This window comes from Centruroides sculpturatus, unplaced genomic scaffold (genome assembly GCF_000671375.1).
Source record: "Centruroides sculpturatus isolate CEXI.00-Female unplaced genomic scaffold, Cexi_2.0 scaffold1903, whole genome shotgun sequence".
Classification (NCBI taxonomy): Eukaryota; Metazoa; Arthropoda; class Arachnida; order Scorpiones; family Buthidae; genus Centruroides; species Centruroides sculpturatus.
The window spans coordinates 42,965-65,539 of NW_019386068.1; the positions used below are offsets into that span (position 1 = coordinate 42,965).

General features: G+C 31.6%; 1 protein-coding gene across 1 annotated transcript; it reads left to right on the plus strand.

The window, feature by feature from the left end:
- The first annotated feature begins 251 nt into the window (after positions 1-251).
- Positions 252-17,413, plus strand: LOC111613409 (MIP18 family protein CG30152-like). The gene is made up of 6 exons (XM_023354765.1): positions 252-450; positions 8,197-8,358; positions 11,021-11,070; positions 11,159-11,204; positions 12,459-12,566; positions 17,280-17,413. Exons 1-5 carry the CDS (start codon positions 405-407, stop codon positions 12,557-12,559), a joined length of 405 nt encoding a protein of 134 aa, XP_023210533.1. The 5' UTR covers positions 252-404; the 3' UTR covers positions 12,560-12,566; positions 17,280-17,413.
- The last annotated feature ends 5,162 nt before the right edge of the window (positions 17,414-22,575 follow it).

Sequence of the window (22,575 nt, forward strand, 5' to 3'; positions counted from 1 at the left end):
CTAAGTTAACGAACTTCCATCGCTTCTATTTCAGCAACAACAGCGCTCCTACTGACAGTTTTCTTCAACATCCGAATGCTCCGAAATTTATTATAAAAATTAATCATAAATTTACTTTCATCGTATTAAATATATTTTAGAATATTTGATTAATTTTCTATGTAAAATATAAAATATAATTTTTAATTGGATATAATCTAAAACTAATATGACGTAATTTTAAATTGTGCTATACTTGGGCGGAAGTTTGTACACGTTTTTCTTACGTCAAGGTTTTAGCCTTTTAACACTGGAGCAGTTTGTAAACAAATCGTTTTCAAATTTAAATATCTTAGACAATAGGATTTAAATATGCTAAAGAAATAACATTTAAGTGATATTTTTTGAATAATTTTTATTATAAAATGTGTGATGGAGCGAATAATGACGTGGTTATTGGAGAATTATACGGTTAGTACTTTAAATAATATAATTTTAACTGCAACATTCGTAACGTGTTTGCATGTGACGTGTTTTAGTATTACAGGTGAATAAAGTACTTTGTGTAAATACAGTAAGACCCCGCTTAACGCTGATTCGATATAACGCGGTCTGCTCGAAGCCTAAAAGGAAGCTCAGAATTTATGTTGATTCAAATTATCGCGGAATTTCATTGATTCATATATAATTCCCGAACACAAACCAATCAGCAAAAGGTGGAAATTCGTCGTAGCGCTGTACTTTTCTTAAATCTATGTTTGGTGCAATTTTGGAAAAAATATAACATCATGGATGCCATAGGAAATATCAACTTTGCTTGGCAAGAATTAACTGATAAATGCATGAATGAAGTGTGGAAGAAGTTATGGCTGAAGGTATCCAAGAATTCTCAACGAGTAGAGCCTATTACTTATCAATTAGGTTGACCAAATAGTCAACCTAATCAATACAGCAGGATTTTGAGGAGTTATTGCAAGTTTCTGGTGAGAGCCTTACCAACAATGATTTTCAAGAACTGGCAGAACAAGGAATTCATGTAGAATTGGAAAACACAGTGATTCTGAAAACAAAGAACCCAAAGAACTTGATACAGATTTCCTTAGTAAAAGTTTGGTAACAATAACCAAAACTGTTGATCAAATTGTAGCGAATGATCCAGATTTTGAAAGGAGTGCAAAACGAGATGTTTCGGATGCGATCTTCTGCTACTGACATTTGCTTAACGAAAGAAAAAAACTGATAATTAACGAAAGAAAAAATGATAATAAGAATAAAAACTGACACTACACGACTATATCGCAAAAAACAAGAATTTCAGAAAAGCCATGACCTTTGTCGCAAAAAAGTAAACATTATATTTCTGTGTGCATATGTTCATGTGTTATTTAACATACATTATTAAACAAATTAATATAAAAATAACTTAAAATTAAAGTAAAATCTGTTTATGTTTGGTCACGTATTCCCCCTTTCTCTATTTACTCTATGTTAAAATGATCTAGTTTAACTCTTTGTCATCTAGGAATGCATCCCCATGTTAAGCAGGGTCTTACTGTATATGTAAAAATGCATCCTGAATGAGGTGGTTTTGACTACATCAGTGCTGTAGATCGTGCCCGTAGGATTAAAAACATCAAAGGAACCAATGGTCTACATGTGACCCTTTGCAAGATGTAGTATATTGTACACAGCAGGGAACCCAACATGTCTTACATACATATACTCAATGGCTCACCCAGAGAGGACCAATGTGTCCTGTCACCCTTCAAAGTAAAAGGAAAACAAATACTAGAAAATTTTCCAAAAATCATTTCTTAAATAAAATTTATTTTTTATTTATACTGTGTTGTGTATTCTATTTTTATACTATTTATGAATTATCAGTCATATAAGGTGGAAATTTTATTGAATTTGCATTAAAAAGTTTTTATCCATTTAACTCCACTCCTCAAGATTAAATTTTGAGTGTACCACTGCATACATTATTTAAATATTTATGTGCAATGGTCTTTTACATAACTTTTAAACACATCTTCCTAAATTTATTTTGAAGCAAAAATTATGCAAAATTTTAAATATTTTTAAAATATTTTTTTTATATTTTCGAAGGTTTATCAACCCCTCTTAAACTTTCATTCACTCCTAAGAAGTCAATACTGACCCTATTGGAAAGCCATGGTATATATTATATACCATGTCATTCTGATACAGGGTGTATCAGAATGACCCCAAATTTTTAAAACGTCATTCTGATACAGGGTGTATCAGAATGACGTTTTAAAAATTTGGGGGATTGTAGAGGATGAAATTTTGAACGTTTTGATATAAGGAACCTATAGCCGGAAATTTGATAGAGTTTCTACAGCACTTTGCACGTTCTATGCGGTTGGTATGCTGAATGAAACAGCAGAATACGGTGTTTATGACAAGTTTTATTGACAAAACAGTAAAGTACAATCAAACTGTACATTGAATCAGTGGCTGCACTACTTTAGAGTAAATGTTGAATATGAAGACCACCAACTTCCTTACATAATGTGCAACGACAAACCATGTTTTGTCCGACTGTCTGTAAGATGCCACACTCCCCTCTGATGGTATTAAATGCTGTAAAGATGCGCTCCATAAGCTCATGAACTGTTCCTACAGGTGTTGCGTACACAAGGGACTTACGTTGACTAGTTGTGTGTTTACAGCACAGCGCCAGTGGATGCAAGGGGTGATCTGAAGGACGACAAGCACTAAGTACAGAATGTCCTGTACACAGGCTCGGTTAGACCACTGTAGTTGTGTGTTTACAGTCTTTCATCTGCAGCAATAACGTGACGTCAATGGAAGTAAGGGTAGCTACCAAAGTGAAAGGCAGTCAAGCACTTCCTATCATTGTAGACACTTTAGTTCAAATTTCCGGCTATAGGTTCCTTATATCAAAATGTTCAAAATTTCATCCTCTACAATCCCCCAAATTTTTAAAATGTCATTCTGATACACCCTGTATATGTCATTCTGATACACCCTGTACTATATACTAAATTGCTATATCTTGCAAAGGGTGGTATGTAGATTGTTGGTTCCTTTGACTTTTTTACTCTGATGGGCACAGTCTTCGACTATGATAAGGTCTCAACTGTCTCCTTTAGAAATTTGTTTCTACCATATTGTTTTTACGGCTTACAGGATGTAACTTTTGCCCCAAAACCAAGGCCCAAAGAGTGGGCTACTTAGAACCCAACTCTTGAATAAAAAATGTTATATTTTTAATTAAGCACATTATAGTTAACCAGCTTTTGCATATATTCATGCAAATATCATAATGGTAGATTTTAACTGTAAATTTTGTAAATGTGTTCTTTTTAAATTCCTCTTTTCCATAATAAATAACTGTGCACCTCAATTTTATTTATTTTGAATTTAATTTTTTATGGTTAAATGGCCATGCTAATATATGTACTTATATGACAGGAAATATAACTATAAAACCTGTTGGAGCATAAAAAAAACTGAAATTTGTAAACTGTTAGATAGTCGATATTTTAAATCTAACTTAACCTAATCTAGACAATCCATATCTCTGAATAAAAAATGAACAAATCAATAAATGAAGTAAAAAAATATTGTATGTCACGCGACCTATATTATTATATAATTAATATTGAAATCATCTGTAATAAATTGATAAAAAACAAAATATTTAACATTGATTTAATTACCATGATACCTGATACCATGTTGCTAATAGCTAAATGATTACTGTGCTTCTAAATCAGTGTCTTATTTCTGATTAATTTAAAAAAATGGAGCTGCTAGAGTCCATACTTAAGGCTAATATATTTAGAATATGATTTCAAACTTTGCTTTTGTTTACAGAGTGTGATGATTATTGTATATAAAACTTCCATAAATAAACATTACCCTAATTAATTAATTAACTTTTCAACACACAAGTATAAAACTAGGGTTTCTCATTTCCCGGTCTTTTGCTTGTCCCGGGATCCCGGGATAAAAGTGAACTGTTTCTTGGGATCCCGGGAAATCCCAGGATAGAATTAATTATTTTTAAGGTATACAAAATATCTTGAAATCAAATGATATAATTATTTTCCATTTTTTAAAGTAATTTTAAAGTTCTGTAACCTCCAAAATCATATTAATAATGCTGTGTAAGGTCTATAGGCCTATAATAAAAATTACCTTTAAATAACGTAGAAATTTTCACAAATAGAAAAAAATTAATTAAAGTTTGCTGGAAACTGCATACAACAACAAAAAAAAAAATGTTTTGAATTGAGTTAAAAATTAAAAAAATGAACTTCTAATTTAGAAGGTAATTTTCGTTTTTTAAATAAAATATAATACAAAATATTGCAAACTTTTATAAGATTTTAAAAAGCAAAGATGGTCAATACTCCGATAACTCACTCTAATTCTTATTTTAGTAATGAAAAGTCTTGCCACCGAGAATGCCCTTTCCGATTCAATTGATGTGATTGGAATAGTGTTTAATGCATTTAAGAGAAGACAGATATTATGTGTTTTTTCACCTGTAGCCTGGAAGATTTCGAGTTCGTTTTCGAGATTGTAGTACTTCTTTCGCTCTCTAGTATTCTTGATTTGTCTACCTTGGCTGCTTTAATAGCGGCATCAAGCTTAGAGCTCGATAATTCGGCAATTCATTTGGCTTTAATAATCAGGTTTATGAAGAAAAACTTCATACTTGCAGACTTTGTACTCGTTTGTATCCTTGCCCAATTTGCACAATCTGGCGTCAGGCATTTATTGAAGCTACTGGGCATGGTTAAAACTCAAGACAGCGTAAGCACAATTATTCCAGATATTACAGGTTCCGACAAGTAAAGAATTTTTATAGTCCTGCCACAAATAAGCTATATATTGATTATTGACCATTTGTGACATGCTATAACGAGCAAAAAATTAAAAAAAACTAATAGGTAGGTTTAAAATTAATAAATACAAATGTATTCTGACAGTGAATGAGTTAATTATGCTTTCTATTTGCAAAATTCCTCAACCTTAACACAAAATAAGAAAAAAAGTGAATTTTTAAGAAATTTGCGGGATTTCCTGGGTTAAAAAAACAACCGGGATCCCGGAATCCCGTTTGAGAAACCCTATATAAAACTGATAAAATAAATTAAACTTATTAATTAGTTCATGCATTTATTTGAATTGGTATTGAACAAGTGAAATAGCTAAATTGATGGAATGAAAGAAAATGAAACATATTTATTTATTTTTCTGATAATTATCTGCAAAATTAAATTTTTTTGTATAATTTCTCTAGAATACAGTGGAACCCCAGTTAACGAACTTAATCTGTTCTGCCACTCTGCGCTTGCTTGCTTCCTGATAAATTATTTTTCTGCGAAAACTTTGCTGAACTTTGGAGACATTATTAATATAAATATAATTTTTATGGACATTAAATAATAAATGGTTTTTAGTAGGTCCACTGCTTGTTTAAACTCAATGGTTTGTGCAATATCCGCTATTGGTCTAGATTTGACCAATCCTGTCGCAACACGAGTCGGCGATGACGTTTTACTGAATTATACGAGTCTCTTTTAGTGTGTTTATACAAATACGGTCGCAATTTTTTTGCTGTGATATAGGAATTTGAACTATATGAACTCGTTTTATAGGGGGGTCTACTGTATATGCAATTCTGTTGTGGCTATACACCATATTATTTTGTATGTATGAATTCTAGTTAAATAGTTTTAATAACTCTTTCCCTTTCTTAATCCTTTTTAACTTCCCTTGTTTATTGTTCTGACTTCTGGGAACAGGCTCTCCCCTTCCCACCCACTAGAGGGTCGGGTGGGACAATGCACTTTGAGGAAATTAGTGAGTAGAAATCGGAGTCTCTAACAGTCATTCTTTTGCTGGACTTGAAAAGGCATGTACATAGATCAGTAAGCTCGTGAGACTGAATTCGACGAGAGCAGAACTGAGAGCCGTGAATTGGAGATCTGGACAATAGAATCAGAGAGATCGTCAACGCTATTAAAGAAAAAGATATTCAACACATTAAAGAGAACCCAGAGCTACTCAGAAAAAGGGCACAAGCTGACATCGAAGTTCATCAAGTATTGGGTACCCCACTATCCTATTCATTCTTCTCATTTCCCTATCTCTAGATTTTCTATCTTTAGGATTAATTAGTTAAGGATCGCACATGTTTGATTATTATTGTCGGGTAAGTAGTTACCACGGAAGCGAGCTACTTGGTTTGTTGTTGCCATTAGGCAGTGAAAGAAATTGGTATTGTGAGAGACTGAAGGAATCCAAAAGAACTTTTCAGTATATAATCGTTTATCACGAGATTAAATTTGTTTTAATCGAATTTACGTGTTTGTGTATTCTTATCGCATTTCACACTTTTACACTGTGACAGATCTGTCACATACATTGTAACTGCCTCTCTGGAACCCTAAGATGGTCTAAGCACCTGGTAGCTCATCTGGTCTCACAAATTCTTGATGGGCAACAAAAAGTGGCCAAGAAAATTTGGAAAAGTGATGGAGACATTTTTGAGAAATTCTAGCTGTATGTAGCTGAGAATTATCTTTAGAGAATGGCTATTTACAGCCCTGTCATGAAAGGCAATGTGTAAAGATATTTGAATTGATATGTTTAAGGATACAGGATATCTTGAACATACTGATGCACTGTCAATGTTCTTTGCACAGCTACTAGCGATGACCAACTATCATACAAAGTGGCTCTCCCAGACCAGTACAACAGCAGCGAGTATATCGAATAGTAAAGGTAGGATTGAAGCACTTACCAGTGGCCTCTGCACTCTAACACATTGGTTGTCTATTACTGAGCAGAACCAGGATTTATTAGTAAAGACATTACACTGCCAGTTCATACATTTATTCTAACAGTATTTTTAATTATATCTTGTTGGACATTACATGTAACAATTCATAATAAATAAATGTCCATCCAAAGATGGGGGTTTATTCTGGAAATATTTAAATGAGAGAAATAAATAAGATTTATAAAAACAAAAACATTATTTTCTGATTTTAATTATTGAAAATTATTGTAAAAGTATCTAAAATTATATAGTAGTAAATAAATACATAGTAGTAAAAATACATAGATTAATTATAACATAGCTGTGTACAAATTAGTTCTATTCTATATTTTTACTCAAACATTTTTAAATTGCACAGGTTTACGTCAAATTTAAAATAACAAATCAACTCGCTTTAAAGTGATTTTCTATCAGAATGAACCTATCCAAATTAATTAAAATGTCTATGTTTAACATAGAACATTTTCTCACTTTAAAATAAAATATTTTAATAATTTTGTTAAATGAGTTTGATCATAATAATGTTGTAAATTGTCTTTGTGAAATATGAAATGTGTAACCATTAGCCCATGAAGACAAACACACAAAAAATATTATAAACAAAAGTTTAATTACAAATTGAATTTTTTTTTATAGTGGGTACATTAACATATGCCAACTGTAGAATAATCTTCCAGCAGTTATTCAAGAAACTTGCTGTCAGCAGAAGCAACTACAATTTTCATATGCCACAAAATGTGTGAAATTGAGATATTAATAACTTTTACAATAAACAAAGAAAAACAAACATTACAAAAATAAATCCTTATAACTAAACTCACTAGTAATAGAGTTAAGAAATTAAAATAGAGGGCAAGAAGTATTCAAGTTGGAAGATAGACAAGAACAAAAGTACCTGGATCCTGTAGATTTCTTATGCTACTTCTTGTCTTGATAGTCCGAGAGGAAATTCCTATATTGTGAAACACTCTCTACTCTCCTTGGTCCACTGATTGATTCTTATCACCAAACCTTTGGTTCTTTAGTCAGAACTTGCAACAGGTCAAGTTGGATACAGTACCCATGCACACTACCAGATAATTGAGAAAGGGAATTCTTTGCTCACTCAGAACTTGACTCAAGGGATAATACTTCAATTAGTAATTAACAGTCTTTATCATAACTTCATTTCAGAATTTTTCATTATCCTCTCTTATAGTTTGGAGTTTACCCACAGCTGCATGCTCCTTCCTTTAGTTTTTCCTCTCCTCCTGTACACCAGCCACAAACTAACCCTTTCAAACATTTGGAATATTTACAAAGTTTCTTTAATATTATAACAAATTTCAAATTCTGTAAATAATAAAATTGAAGTAAAAATATATTTTTAGATTTAATTAAAGATATTAAAGATCCAGAAAAGCCACAGACTTTGGAAGATTTGGATGTTGTCTATGAGAAGGGGATCAGCATAATCAAATATGGCTTTACCGAGGTGATAAGGATAGAATTTAAACCAACTGTGCCACACTGTTCCTTGGCTACTCTGATTGGTATGTATCTTTTAATGGTAAAACTTTAAAAAAAGTACATTGTGTTCTATTTTATATAAATTTTGTTTAAATTAAAATGAAATATCAAATATTTAGAAGATTCTCTACAAAATTACTTTCTAAGGTTAATAGCACTGCTAAACCAAGGTTAAGAAAAATAATATTGAAATAGTATAAAGTAGTAGAACCATCTACCAGTAGTCTCCCCTGTCAGATGGCATCTGCATTCACTATGCAGTTTACAAAATTGCATCTCCCATATCAAACTGCACCAGAATTGAACAGCAAACTGTTATTTCATTTTTGATAGCCAAAAGCATTAGACTTACAAGTTAACACAATACAGTCGATCCCCCTATAAGATCATTGATTTTTCCGTTTTATCTGAATTACATGTTGTACGAGTCACTTAGATTTTACAAATACGTGTGCCGGGCTGTGAACGGCTCACATATTTGTAAAATCNTTAAAAATAGAATTATTTAGACAGAAAAAGAATAATCAGTATGATTGTTGTTGTTGTTTTCCATTAAATAGTTTTTGAATTCTTAAATCTGAAGAATTTTAAAACAACATAAAATCATCAGCCACAAATCCCACGTTATTTGCTTAGTATAAGCAATAATGGTATCTGGTTATTGAAATTTAACTACTTTCTTCTAAATCTTCTTACTTTTATCAAAAAATTTTTTGGGTTAGGTTTTGTAAGCTTTTAAAAATTCTCTGCAGAAGCTAAAATTTTTAATAAAAGAAAATTTGATTGGTAAACTGTATAGAGCATCTTTACATAAAATGTCATCATGGTGTTCCATCAGACAGTTAATAAGTTTTGTAGTGGTGGCTCATATGTAAAAAGCCTCAAACCTAACTGCAAATGCTGCAAGGGAGAGCAAGCATTGGTATTAAGACACTGCATGGACCAGAGAATTATATTTATATGAAAATCCTTATATATCCTGTAATAGACCAACCTTTGATCTCTCAGACCTTTGGGTGTTGCTTTCTTAAATATTGTTAGGGGCCAGTTTAAATTTAAAAATTATAAAAGAAAATTTTTGACCAAACATTTAAATACTTGTACATAAAAACTTTAAAACTGAATTGAAACTACTAAGAATAAACAGTAACCATACAAGCATGTTTGCATTGCTGTTACAATTTCTTAGATTAATCACACACCTGTTCGTTTTTTAATTAACACTTAGTGCTATAGAATGCATTTTGGCCTTCTTTGACTAGATTACATATTGCATTTTGAACTTTAGCAGGTAAGCCCGGTGTTGCCCAGGCAAAAATTAAGAACAAACATTCAGATTAACTAATTTCATACTTCTAACTTTTCTATTGCATTATATTATAGAATTTGGCTTATATAACTACAAAGGTTATCTTACAGAGCCAATCTTGCCCGTATTATTAACAGCAGTGCAAATATGCTATTTGGTTACTTATTACTCTTAGATTATATACAGAAAGATTATAATGCACAGAATTTAAACTACATAAATTATAATTACTTTATTACAAAGCAATTTAAAACTTAATGGTTGTCATCAAAAGAAAACCGTGTTTCTTGGAATAGAATAGAATGGAAACATTCCTTTTAAATTGTCACATTGCCAATGGAATGTTCTATATTTAAGAACTTTTTTAATATTATGAATTTGGTTGAGTTTGATGAAACAGTTGTACAATCTGATGAAGGTCTCTAAATGGGGCTGAAAACATTTGTATGTGTATTGAATCATATGCTGGAGTGAGTAGTGAGGTTTGTGGGGGCCGAGGGGGGAGAAATAAAAAAACTCGATTGAACGATAATATGCGATATGAATCGTCACCGTCTCCCTTGCCATTTGGATTGCCGAGCGGTAACAATCAACGACATGTGGAAGCAGTTGAGTCAGAGATAGATGCTTCGTTTACAAACAACACAACCGTTTATTAAACACGAAAGAAGCTTACAAGATTTCCGCGATCTTGGAAGTTCTGCGGCGGCTGCGGCCTCTGGGTCTTCCTCTCCTTTCCAAGATAGTCCCATTTTGAAGGAGTGTCCCTTGTTCGCGAATGAACCATTCCATCACGTCTCGACGACTCCGGGACGATGCGGTCGACTTCCGTTGATGGAAAGATGTCGATCCGAGGTCGGGAGATGGAGACGAAGATGGGTGCGAGACACACACACAACAACAGATCCGTCACTTGGAACTTTCGGGAGAAGAAGCCGTCGCGTCCTCGAATTTCCGGGGTTTTATCTGTTTTCTCTCAGATTCCCCTTTCCGATTGGTCTCCCGTCGTCACCTGATGACAATTCGAAACCTTTCGGGGGCGCGGGAGAGGTCAAAATCGAAGTTTAATTCAATCTCCAACCGGAAATGGTTGACGGACTTACATTCTTCTATTGTTTAAAAGTTAGCATCACGTTTTCATATCATAAAAATCTATTTCTAACTAATATATATTTTTTTTCTAAAACAATTATTTTAACGCAAATTTTAGTGAGGGTTCGGACCTGTCCAGAGCCTCACAGGTTTTATTTGAGGTATTCCAAATGTTAGAAAATAAAGTCTTCTCTCATTTTAAATTTGTGATAGTATTTTACGTACTCAAAATCAAAATATTTTATTTTAAAAACAGTTTTATTAAGAAAGATTTTGTTTGTTAGGACTGTGCATTAGAGTTAAACTTGAAAGATGTTGGAATCAAAAGTTTAAAGTAAGTGTTATAAATTAATTAATGAAAATTTTTGAGTTTAATTTTAAATTTTATCACATTTAATTCATTCTACTTTTATTATATTCAGTTAGAAATTGTTTTGAAAGAGGGAACACATTCTACTAGTGAAGAAAGTAAGTATTTATTGATCTCTTTATATATCAAATTAATACAATTCATTCTTATATTAATAAATTAATGTATTCAATTAATAAAATTATATTTAACTAAATATAATATAATGGTGGTATTTGAGTAGTTTAGATTAAATAAAGATTATTTTTTGGAAACATTAATGTGAATTTTGTTAAAGTAAATGTAGAAATTTGATTAATCTTTCTGAGATTTGTATTTGCATATGTAAGTTTGTATATGGTTTATCATATATATATATAGTTACAAATCTCTTATACTGTATCATGAATAAACCAAATTGGACTGTCCTTTCTGATATCTTATCCATGCTAGCCAATATTATTATGGATCTAGCTAACAATTATAAACATCCAAACCTTATAATTATACATTAAAGCCAAATGATTACCAAATTATATTGAGCTATATTATAGGCCTTAGGTACTGAGTTGTCTCTGATCAGCATCATAAGGAACCAAGTATGGTTACATCTAAATTAATAAGTTAGGAATTGAGGATTGGACAAATGTCCAGGTAGTGTAACTGGCAATGCAACAACATGGTAAGCAGGAGTTGCAGGTTCAAGTCCCACTTTGGACTGATTCTTTTCTTCCAAAATCTTCTAAATTAATTATTAAAATATTAATTTAATAATAATTATTAAATTTAGCAAGAGATGTCACCTAATGCCTGCCTTAAGTGCCAAATTACTTTTTCATTTAATTAATAATAGTAGTAGTAATATAGTCTGATATAATTCAGCAATCATTTAGCTTTGATCTAGCTAACTTGAACTGGGTAAAAATTGGATCCTTATAACTTATAGCATGCAGATGGCTTGATGGCCAAGGTGGTTAAGGCCTTTCACTTTGGGAGATCTGGGATCAAATCTGGATGGTTGAGAAATCCTAAGTAATACCCTAAACAGAGCAAAAATGATGGAATTGGGCTCAATGCATGGACCCCACCTCTAAGCAGAAAAATACTAAGAAAAACAAGCAATCTGAAACATCATCACAATGTTTTCTTGCAGATTCCTGGAACTAGATTTAGTAGTCACTTCATTTTTATTAATATCTTAATATGTGAAATAAATCAAATGATTAATATTGATATGAATATTAATCATTTGATTTATTTCACCTATTAATATCTTAATATGTGAAATAAATCAAATGATTAATATTGATATGAAATATTGATAATATACATTTTGTCATCTTGTATAAACAACTTTTAACTACAATTTTCAGTTAACAAACAAATTAATGACAAAGAACGAGTTACTGCCGCAATGGAAAATCCAAACCTCCAGCAATTGGTCGAGAAATGTATAAATACAGATGAATATTAATTGCAAGGCTAGTATGAATTTAAATTTAAATTTTTTACAAAAATCATTTTGGTTAATAAACAGAATTACCTAGTGTAATTTTAATATTTCTGAATTAGATATTAATATTACATTCATAAATTGATAATAATCAAAAAAATAATTATATTATTTATACATTATAAGTGTTGTTATAAATGATTGTCATTAGTCCAAAACTTCACTGGCAACACTTTTAATATAAACAAGACAAATGCAAAGTATATTACAGTAGCATGGACATGTTCCTTTTATGTAGAAACAAGAAGGCATTTCAAGTGCCTACATCCCATTAGAACTAATTAAATAATATCCAGTTAACATATACTGTATATATATATAAAGGTTAAAGTCATATGATAGCCAACATTTCAATAACCTCATGTGGCTATAAAAAATGACATAGAAACATTATTATCCTTTGAGTCCCAATAAATCACAGCACAACTTACATTTATTCAGGCTTAGTTCCTTCGTCATTACATTCACATTCATGTTGACTTTGTGTTCTAACTAAGTACAGTACTACAATGATGCATTAAGGCATGGGCAAAAAGGGCAATTGATGGGGCCCCAAACCAATCTTTTATAAATTCATTACTGTAGTAAGAATATCAAAATTTAAATTTGGTGCCATATCTGGAGACACTAGATTACGGATGCAGCACAAAAATTAACCTTTTGGAGCTTGTCTTAAAAAACTGAATGAGGCTATTGGGGGATTCCCTCAAAAGATTCCCAAAGAAAAATGTCTGAAGTCAACACTGTACATGGGGGTCTCAATTCAAATTTGCCTGGGTCCCATGAAAGTATAACAGGCCACTGTAATATTATTACATTTTACTGAATCTTTTGTAAAATGCAATCTAGTGTCAATGTGCTCAGTCTATAATTCCCTTTGCCATTTTCAGCACAAATAGCTTCATGATTATCTAAATGAATTAAAATGGGTTTTTCTTGTACTCATTGGGAAGAATCTCTACAAGAATATTTTTTAACTAAATTGCTTATTTGCAATCTTTAATTATCTAATCAACTATTGCCTGCAGCTACACCAGCTCATTAAGCAGTCACAAATCTTCTAATCTGAATACCAGTATTTTGAACAATCGCGTAATTTTTTTTTTTTTTTTTTGTACTTACTTAACCTTTATTGTCCGGTACTGCTTAACTATTCGTAAACACAAACGTTTTCGGCCTCAGTCAAGGTCTGCTTCGGGTTAAAAGAACAATCGAATTCCACTCTTAGAACGAACGTTTAGTTTTAAAATATATTCAAACTTATGCGCATGTTACATATCGTCATCGTTTTCTTGTTCTTTGCATACGTAGCGCCAAGCATAGGAAAGCACATTGCTGTCTTTTGTGTTTATACATCTCCTTGTCCAGGTTCATTAAGCAGTTTCCTAACTTAAAACAGAATCCAGAGTGGAATTTTCTATCTGATTTATAGCCGGTAAAATCTGCATTACAGTATCCTATCTGTTCTGGAGTGTTGTTTCTGTCTTCTGTAATTTTCTTTTCAATGTTCTTTTTAAATAAATATTTTAGTACTATTTTACAGCATCTGTGGCACTTATCAAAATTATTTATTACATTTACTTGGTTAGGAGATTGCATAAGAGATGTCAGGTAATGTCATGATTGATAGGATCCCTTGTGTACATAGAGTACCTATCACTTGCTGATATGGTAGCCTAGTGAGCAGTGGCATGCAGTGACATTTGATGATAGGGAAGCTGTGCCGTCCCTGGATAGAATCATTGGAAGTGTTATACAATATTTTGGTGTGTAGCATCCACGAGCTAAATCGTGTGAGGTTGGTGCTCTGTAAAGTGAATGCGTATAATCTGGCTGCTTTACACAATTCAAATATTTTCGCTGTGGAAGCTATCCTGTATTTGATAATACAGCACTTCCATTGGGAATATGCATATACGAATTTATATTCAAATATACAATAGCAATCTTAACATTGATTTTCATATGTAGTATAGAAATTTGTAATAAAATAAATAATGCAGTTATAATAAAATATTAATTTTTAGTAATTCAAAGTATGTTAAAATATGAAAATAATCACACAATATGTACTGTATTTATATTTTAGAAATTAAAAGAGAAGTGGCACTTTCACAGCTTCTATGGATGGTACGCCACTGCTATTGAATGATAGATGTCTGTTCTTATTTATTAATAGTCAATAGGAATAGTCAACAGTTTTACACTACAGTTTATTGGGGTTGAGATTGCATTTTCTGTAAACAAACATTTCAGGATTCAATCTACATATTTCTCTTGACTAAGTGCAACATTTTCATCTTTATCTCTTGACACTTATATACCTAAGAAATTCTTTGGCTCCCCAAGATCTTTTAATTTAATTAAATATGCTTTATATATTTTCTATACTTCTGTCTTTGTTATATGTGAAAAGTGTTTTGTCAACATTATTTAACAATTATAATAATAGTTTCATCCCTTTCTATCATATGAAATATGCACTCATCAGCCTTTGATGCTTTTAGCTCTAATGACATTAGTTTTTTGCTCAAGGTTTACTGTTATGTATGGCCAGCCTGTTTTAAACTATTCAATGCTTTAAGCAGTTTACACATTAACTGTTCTTTGTCCTTTTTAACAAATCCTGTAGTTTTAACATACACTCAGACTCATTGAACATTATATAACATATACACCTTATTGATGAGAATCATTTTACTACTTAAAACTAATGTTTTCAACCTGATCAACAGGCCATCATCAGGTTATCAATTTACTGGAACGTTTACAATCATTCTATAATCAAACCAATATGCAATAACAAATTTGAATTTAAAACAGTTTGAATGTTTGGTTAAAATCAAAATATAAAATATAAATAATATAATCCATTAAATACACAAACTGAACAAATCAAAATAAGTAGAGTGGAACAAAATAAAATACAAATATAATAACATAAGAAATAAAATTACATCGACTGCATGCTATGCATCAGATTTTACAAGCCATTCTTGATTATATATTTCCATGTCAATGGTAAGCCTGTGGCATCCTTGAGTTTAAACATTTGCCAGTCAGGTTGGATTTATAAATTTCTAACTTTTCCAAACTTAATGCCAGAGTCAGTGAACACAAAATAGTAAGTAGTAAAATGATTCTCAGCAATAAGGTGTATATGTTATATAATCCTTTAGTTTCTGGACATATATCTGTTTTAAAAAGCTGTCTCACCTTTAAATTTTTCATTGTAATGATAGCAAAAAGTTGATATGTTTGTGCTCCTAACTGTAGATGCATAAGTTCACTAATCTACACCATCTATTTGTGCATGTCCACTAAATGTACTTTTGGTATATTTTTACCTCTTATCAGTTAGACCCATTTTGTCTCTATTGTCTTCTTTCTATATGGTAACTTTCACATTTCACAAACCACCTATTTTTCTATTGCTGCTAGCTCTGGGGTTACAGCTTTCTGCTATTCCTTTGCATATTTTCCTTTCACTGTCTGTTGATACAATGCTGGAACTTGACCTGATATGTACACATTTCCATAACATTTTGGTGATCCTGCATTCTTCCACTCAATTGTCTCAAGCTGACAATTGTTGTCATAGTCATGTTGTGTGTCATGAGATACATTTATTTCAGTGATGTATTTCTCATTTCATTCTATTTCTCCCTGCAACCCCAAGAATTTTGTATTTTTTTTTTTTAATTGATTTTGTGTTCTGAAGGCTCATCATCACTGTTTAATTTTATACTGGGGAATAGCTGAATGATGTCTTGATACAGTATATACATTTGATGAAAACATTTTAATAGTAAATCTGACTTATTTGATAGTATTGGCAGTAAGATAGATGTGATATTTTTTCTGTCTTTTTTTATTTATATCAAATTAATCAGTTTTAAAAAATGAAACACTAAAATTCTAACTACACAAAATGTTAAGATAAATTTTAGTTTTTTTTTTTAATTAATTATAGAACAAGTGGCCAAATGGTTAAGGTTATGGCCTATTACTATCTGGACCTGGATCTGATCCAGACAGATCAAAAAACCCCAAGAATTTTTCAGGGTATGGTTTGTCTGGATGTATCTGGTTCCATTCCTTACCACGCAAGACCCATTGTGGACTTGGCAAACTCATAAAAGGCCTGTGCTTGCTAAAAACAGATCTTTTGGTGCCCTGTGGGCAAAGTTTAAAAATAAAAAAAAAAAAAAGTAAAATTTTAAGTTTGAACTATAATATTGTCTACTTTTGTACAAATGTTGTTGTTAGTTATTAAAACAGATGAAAGGATCAAATCTTTTTCCCATTAAAATGCTGTAGTTCCCCTCATAAAAAATGTATAGCCTCTTAATTTTTCCCAATTAATATCTATATTTCTTATCTCATACTTGTTGGCTAATAAATCTAAACTACGCTCTGCAATTGAGAGTTTATAATAATAATATTTCCAACTTAAATAATTGTTTATACAAAAGATAAGGAACATTCACAATGATTTTAACTGCAGTTTCTTTCTCTTTTGCTCATATATATGTTTATTACATTCTTTATATTTTTTTAGAGTTATGAAGTATGTATAGTCCTTATGAATATGCTATATATTTTATATAATTCTAAATTAACTTATATCAATTTTATGTAAAATCTTTCATATTAATAAATATACTATTTGCATTTTCAGATGTCGAAAACCTGACTCTGTACAGAGGAATATGTTTTATAAAAGTAAATATTTTGTATGTTTAGATATGAAATAATGTAATTTATTCTGAATAAAATTCACTTTAAAAAATCAACTTTTCTTTTATAAAATTTTTAAACTAAATTTTGTAACATGAAACAATGGAATCGTACTTTATCAAATACCTTTTTAAATTAAAGAAATATTTAAAATTGCCAGCTTCATTGCAGATTTTTGGTAATTATTTTCTTCAATTGCTGGACTTTGGTAGTTTTAAAAATCAGTAACTATGTTATGAAAAAATTGAATTTTTTTAAATCCTTCCCTTTTAAAAATCCTGCAAAAGTGCCTCCCCTATAAAATTTTCATATTTATATGAAAATATCCTTAATTTTTATCATTATATGAAATTCACATTCTATTCTTATTTATGAGCGAATAAGTAGTTATTTTCTTCAATTGCTGGACTTTGGTAGTTTTAAAAATCAGTAACTATGTTATGAAAAAATTGAATTTTTTTAAATCCTTCCCTTTTAAAAATCCTGCAAAAGTGCCTCCCCTATAAAATTTTCATATTTATATGAAAATATCCTTAATTTTTATCATTAGATGAAATTCACATTCTATTCTTATTTATGAGCGAATAAGTAGAAATAAAATATGAAGAAAAATAGAGAAGGAAGAGTTCCAGGATAACAAGGGAAGACTGAGGATAAGATGGACAGACAGTCATTTTAAAAATTTTACTAGTGTCTTATTACATATTGAAATTTTATAGTTTTTACTGCTTCGTTCACGAACATTCTTTTATTTTATGATTATTTTAAGTTTACCAGTTGGTGCAGCATGGTCTATAAGGACCTCGTGCCATTAACTTTCCCGGCAACATTCAAACTGCATCTGTGGCATCATCTGTTATGATATTTTACTAAAAAGCTTTTATACTTTTAATTATTATAAGATGCCAAAAAGTTTAATTTTGAGGGTAGGGATGGGTTTTATAAAAAGGAAAAACTGTAAATGCTAATAACGAGTGAAAGCATCATTAAGACCGACCCTACTGGAGATATGACGTACGACCCCCCCTTTATTTCCCCACCCCGTTGACCACCAAAATTTAATGGCATCAATTCTCTAATACACAAACCTCCCTGCAAAATTTTAGAAATTTTCGACAAAAAGCATAAGAGTTATTAAGGTTCAAAGAGGGTGAACAAAATCGTGCCCCCCACATACACTAACATCCANTATTCTTATTTATGAGCGAATAAGTAGAAATAAAATATGAAGAAAAATAGAGAAGGAAAAGTTCCAGGATAACAAGGGAAGACTGAGGATAAGAAGGACAAACGGTCATTTTAAAAATTTTTATTGCTTTGTTCACGAACATTCTTTTATTTTATGATTATTTTAAGTTTACCGTATGGTTGGTGCAGCATGGTCTATAAGGACCTCGTGCCATTAACTTTCCTGGCAACATTCAAACTGCGTGTGTGGATCGTCTGTTATGATATTTTACTAAAAAGCTTTTATACTTTTAATTATTATAAGATGCCAAAAAGTTTAATTTTGAGGATAGGGATGGGTTTTATAAAAAGGAAAAACTGTAAATGCTAATAACGAGAGAAAGCACCATTAAGACCGACCCTACTGGAGATATGACGTACGACCCCCCTTTATTTCCCCACCCCGTTGACCACCAAAATTTAATGGCATCAATTATCATACACAAACCTCCCTGCAAAATTTTAGAAATTTTCGACAAAAAGCATGAGTTATTAAGATTCAAAGAGGGTGAACAAAATCGTGCCCCTCACATACACTAACATCCAGGGGAGGGGAAACCCGAACTTTTTGCATTTCTCAACGTTTCGAGGTCCCCTGAGTCCAAAAATGTAAAAATCTTGGAGCCATGTTTTAACCGATTGCCATACTTTCTCTGTGTCAGATATAACAGAGCCAGGAAAGTAAAATAATCTTGACAATCCAAACAAGCACAAATTTTCACTTTACGACACAAGCGGCATGTGATGAATCGGCCTGCTCCGGATCTCGCCGCGAAAACAGCCATGAGTCATGTGACTTTTGCAAGAAGTTCCATAGGTTATGGAGAAAACCTGTAAGTTGGCATCACTGCACAGTAATTGTCTTTGGAAATTGATTCTTTCAACCCATATTGTTAGTGGAGTTTCAGCGATGAGGAGAAGCTTGCATTTCGCGGCGAGATCCGTAGCAGGCCGATTCATCACATGCCGCTTGTGCCCTAAAGTGAAAATTAAATTCCTACAAAATAAAATTTCATCAAAAACGTATAACTGGACTTAATGTTCTTCTGACATTTGTAATTTGGTGAATGAATTAAATACCGTATTCAATTGTTTAACTTCTCATAATGCAAATGAAAAAGTAACTATAAACTATTAATTTCAGTAAAGACATGATGCCATTTTTAAATATCATAAAAATGTCGTATTGAAATTTACGAAACAACGCGGAGAATGTAAAGTGTGGCCGTCAGCCATGATATGATATATTCCCTATATTTTATATTGTACTAGTAGCCCGGGACGCCCCCTAGTGGGCGTTTTAGCAGTATTACAAATTCCTATAAGGCATGTTTAATGCACTTAATATATGAAAGTTGTGCGCTTAATTTTTAAGTTTGATGTACAGTACTTAATATCAAACTTAATTTAAGTTTGATATTAAAATTAAGTTTGATGTACTTAATATATATAAATGTATACAACTGTTTCTTTGGTCGTGCCATGAAAGGTTTCTATTATTGTATTAAAAAATTAGCTTAACTATTTCAAACCCTATCGTTTTATCGTAGCGGTTCAAATCTATCCGGTTTTTCGTTATTCGTACCCTAGTGAACATTACAGGCATTCCGTGACAATAATAAATTCCTATTACAAATATAATGAATTATTTATATTGTTATATTGACCAAATAATAATTTATTGGCCAAATGAATAATAATAATTTATATTGTTCATTTAAATAATAATTAAAATTGTTAATTTAATTTGAATATTTGAAATATGACACACGATAGGGGCGCCTCTAGTGTCCGTTATCAAACGGTTACGGGACAGACGGACAGTTGAATGGGTTATATATATAGATAAACTTTTAATGTGCAGTTTTTAACACTTAACGATTAACTTCAAAGTTGTGCATAAATTACGTAACGCAGATATGAGTGAGTGGGTATGCTGTGATCGTCGATTAGGGATTGCATTGCCGATAAACGGTTTACTGCTTCACCGGCAATCAGATAAAAAACCCTGTATTGGTAAATATACTAGTAATTTGATATTTTTACTTTAAATTCGGTAAAAAAATAAGTACACATGTAATAATATTTTGCAGCCAAATATTTATTTGTATAATCAAACTTAGATTATCTGAAAAGTTTTCTGTTTTCGAAAACAATCGGCGAAATCCGAAACTAACGAAAACCGAGGCAATTATTTTTATATAGATCAATGTAAATCTAATTAATTTGTTCTAGACACTAGACACTAAAATTATTTCTAAGCAACAATGAATAATTTTTTAATATAATAATGAAAGAAAAGAACAAAAATTTCGAGTAAGAAATTGAAAATTCTGCAAAAAAATCTTGAGATTAAAACAATTTAAGAACGAAAGTCTACATATTCTGCAGAATTTTGCACAAGTACTTAATTAAAACATTACAAATTATGATCAGTATTGTTAGAATACACAATTAAGAAAATTGTAAACTGTTATTACAATTTTCACCTGTGTCCGAGCCAGACTCGGGCGAATATCAAATAATAATTAATTCACTTTTTATGCACAGATTTTACTCAGGTAAAATTTATTTGTCCTTTAACGATCGTTGTCTATGACCACAACAAATTTCGTAATTCTATACGAATTATAAGTTTTTGATTGGAGCCGTTTTTCCGGTCCCCTTTTATATAAATAGTACAAATGACCAAAAATTTTTAGTTGTATTTGAGTATTTGTAATAACTAGTACAAACCTTGCTAGAACCCCGACTTTCCCTAAGACCTTTATGTAAATATCCCGCAAAAGTTGACCAACGGCTGTTCTCAAGATCAAACAATTTTAAACACCGTAGACTGCAGCTGTCTCGTTGCAGTTTGTGTAAGACGAAAGAAAAATATAAATAAAGTATCCCTGAAGCTATATGTAATAACTAGATGCATTTATTTTAAATCATTTTTTTATTTTTTTAATAGCTTTACTATAAAAACACGTTTTGGGGAGATTTTTTCGCGGCAAAATTATAATTTTTTCTAATATCAGATTTGGTTTAACTTTCACAAAAATATTTATTATCAAAAAATAAAAAAATATATGCTTTTCTGAGCGAAATTTGAAAAAAACAAGCGTTAAGGAGTTTTAAATGTATTAAATGTTATCCTATTTACAAGGAATAAAAGTAAATTTTAACTTAAAATTAAAAATTATCGAAAAACCCAGATAATGAGATATTTTTGTGAAAAAACCTATCAACCCAGATTACAATAAAAAAATCCAAATATGAGTAGAAAAACTCAGGCGTAAGAGCCCTTCCCACACCATATCGATGACGGCACGATATTTCAAGACACTGGAAAGGCACTTTCTTTGCTTGGTTCATTTCCCGTTGGATGAAATTAGTCAAACGAAATAAAAACCATCAATAAGTTAAGGGATTGCCTATCACTATAACCTATTCAACTATGCCCAAGAACAACTAATGTCAACTGCTTCCAAGAATATACTGTTTTTTCGCCACTAGATATTCGCCACTAGATGGCGCCACTAGACGGTGCCCCCAACTGTCCAAATGTTAATGCCAGTGCTCATCGCTTAGATGCTCAAGCCTAAGCAGCTCATTATAAACCAACCTGTGTAACTTCAGGGGAAAATTTGAAATGTTTATGGAAGAAGCGATATATTTTTTAAACAATTCATAGGAGAAAGATATTTCCGATGGGATATTGTAGAGAGCTTGAAGATTTGAAAAGTGCGTTTATAAATAAATGGTTTCTGGTTTCAAAACACCGGTGTTACTCATTGCAGTGGGAAAGGCAGGTTCGAAACGACTGCTAGACAAAGCAGAAATTTCTCCACTCCATACCATGTGTGGGGTGTGGGCTGACTTCAACCTCAGAGCGATGCAGGCTTTGGCAGCACGTCTTACGGCGATGCGGGCCTCGGCGGCACCTCTGACAACGTTGCGGCCCACATCTCACTACAGAGTTTGATCATTGCACTCGGATCCAAGTGCAATGGTCGAACTCTGGG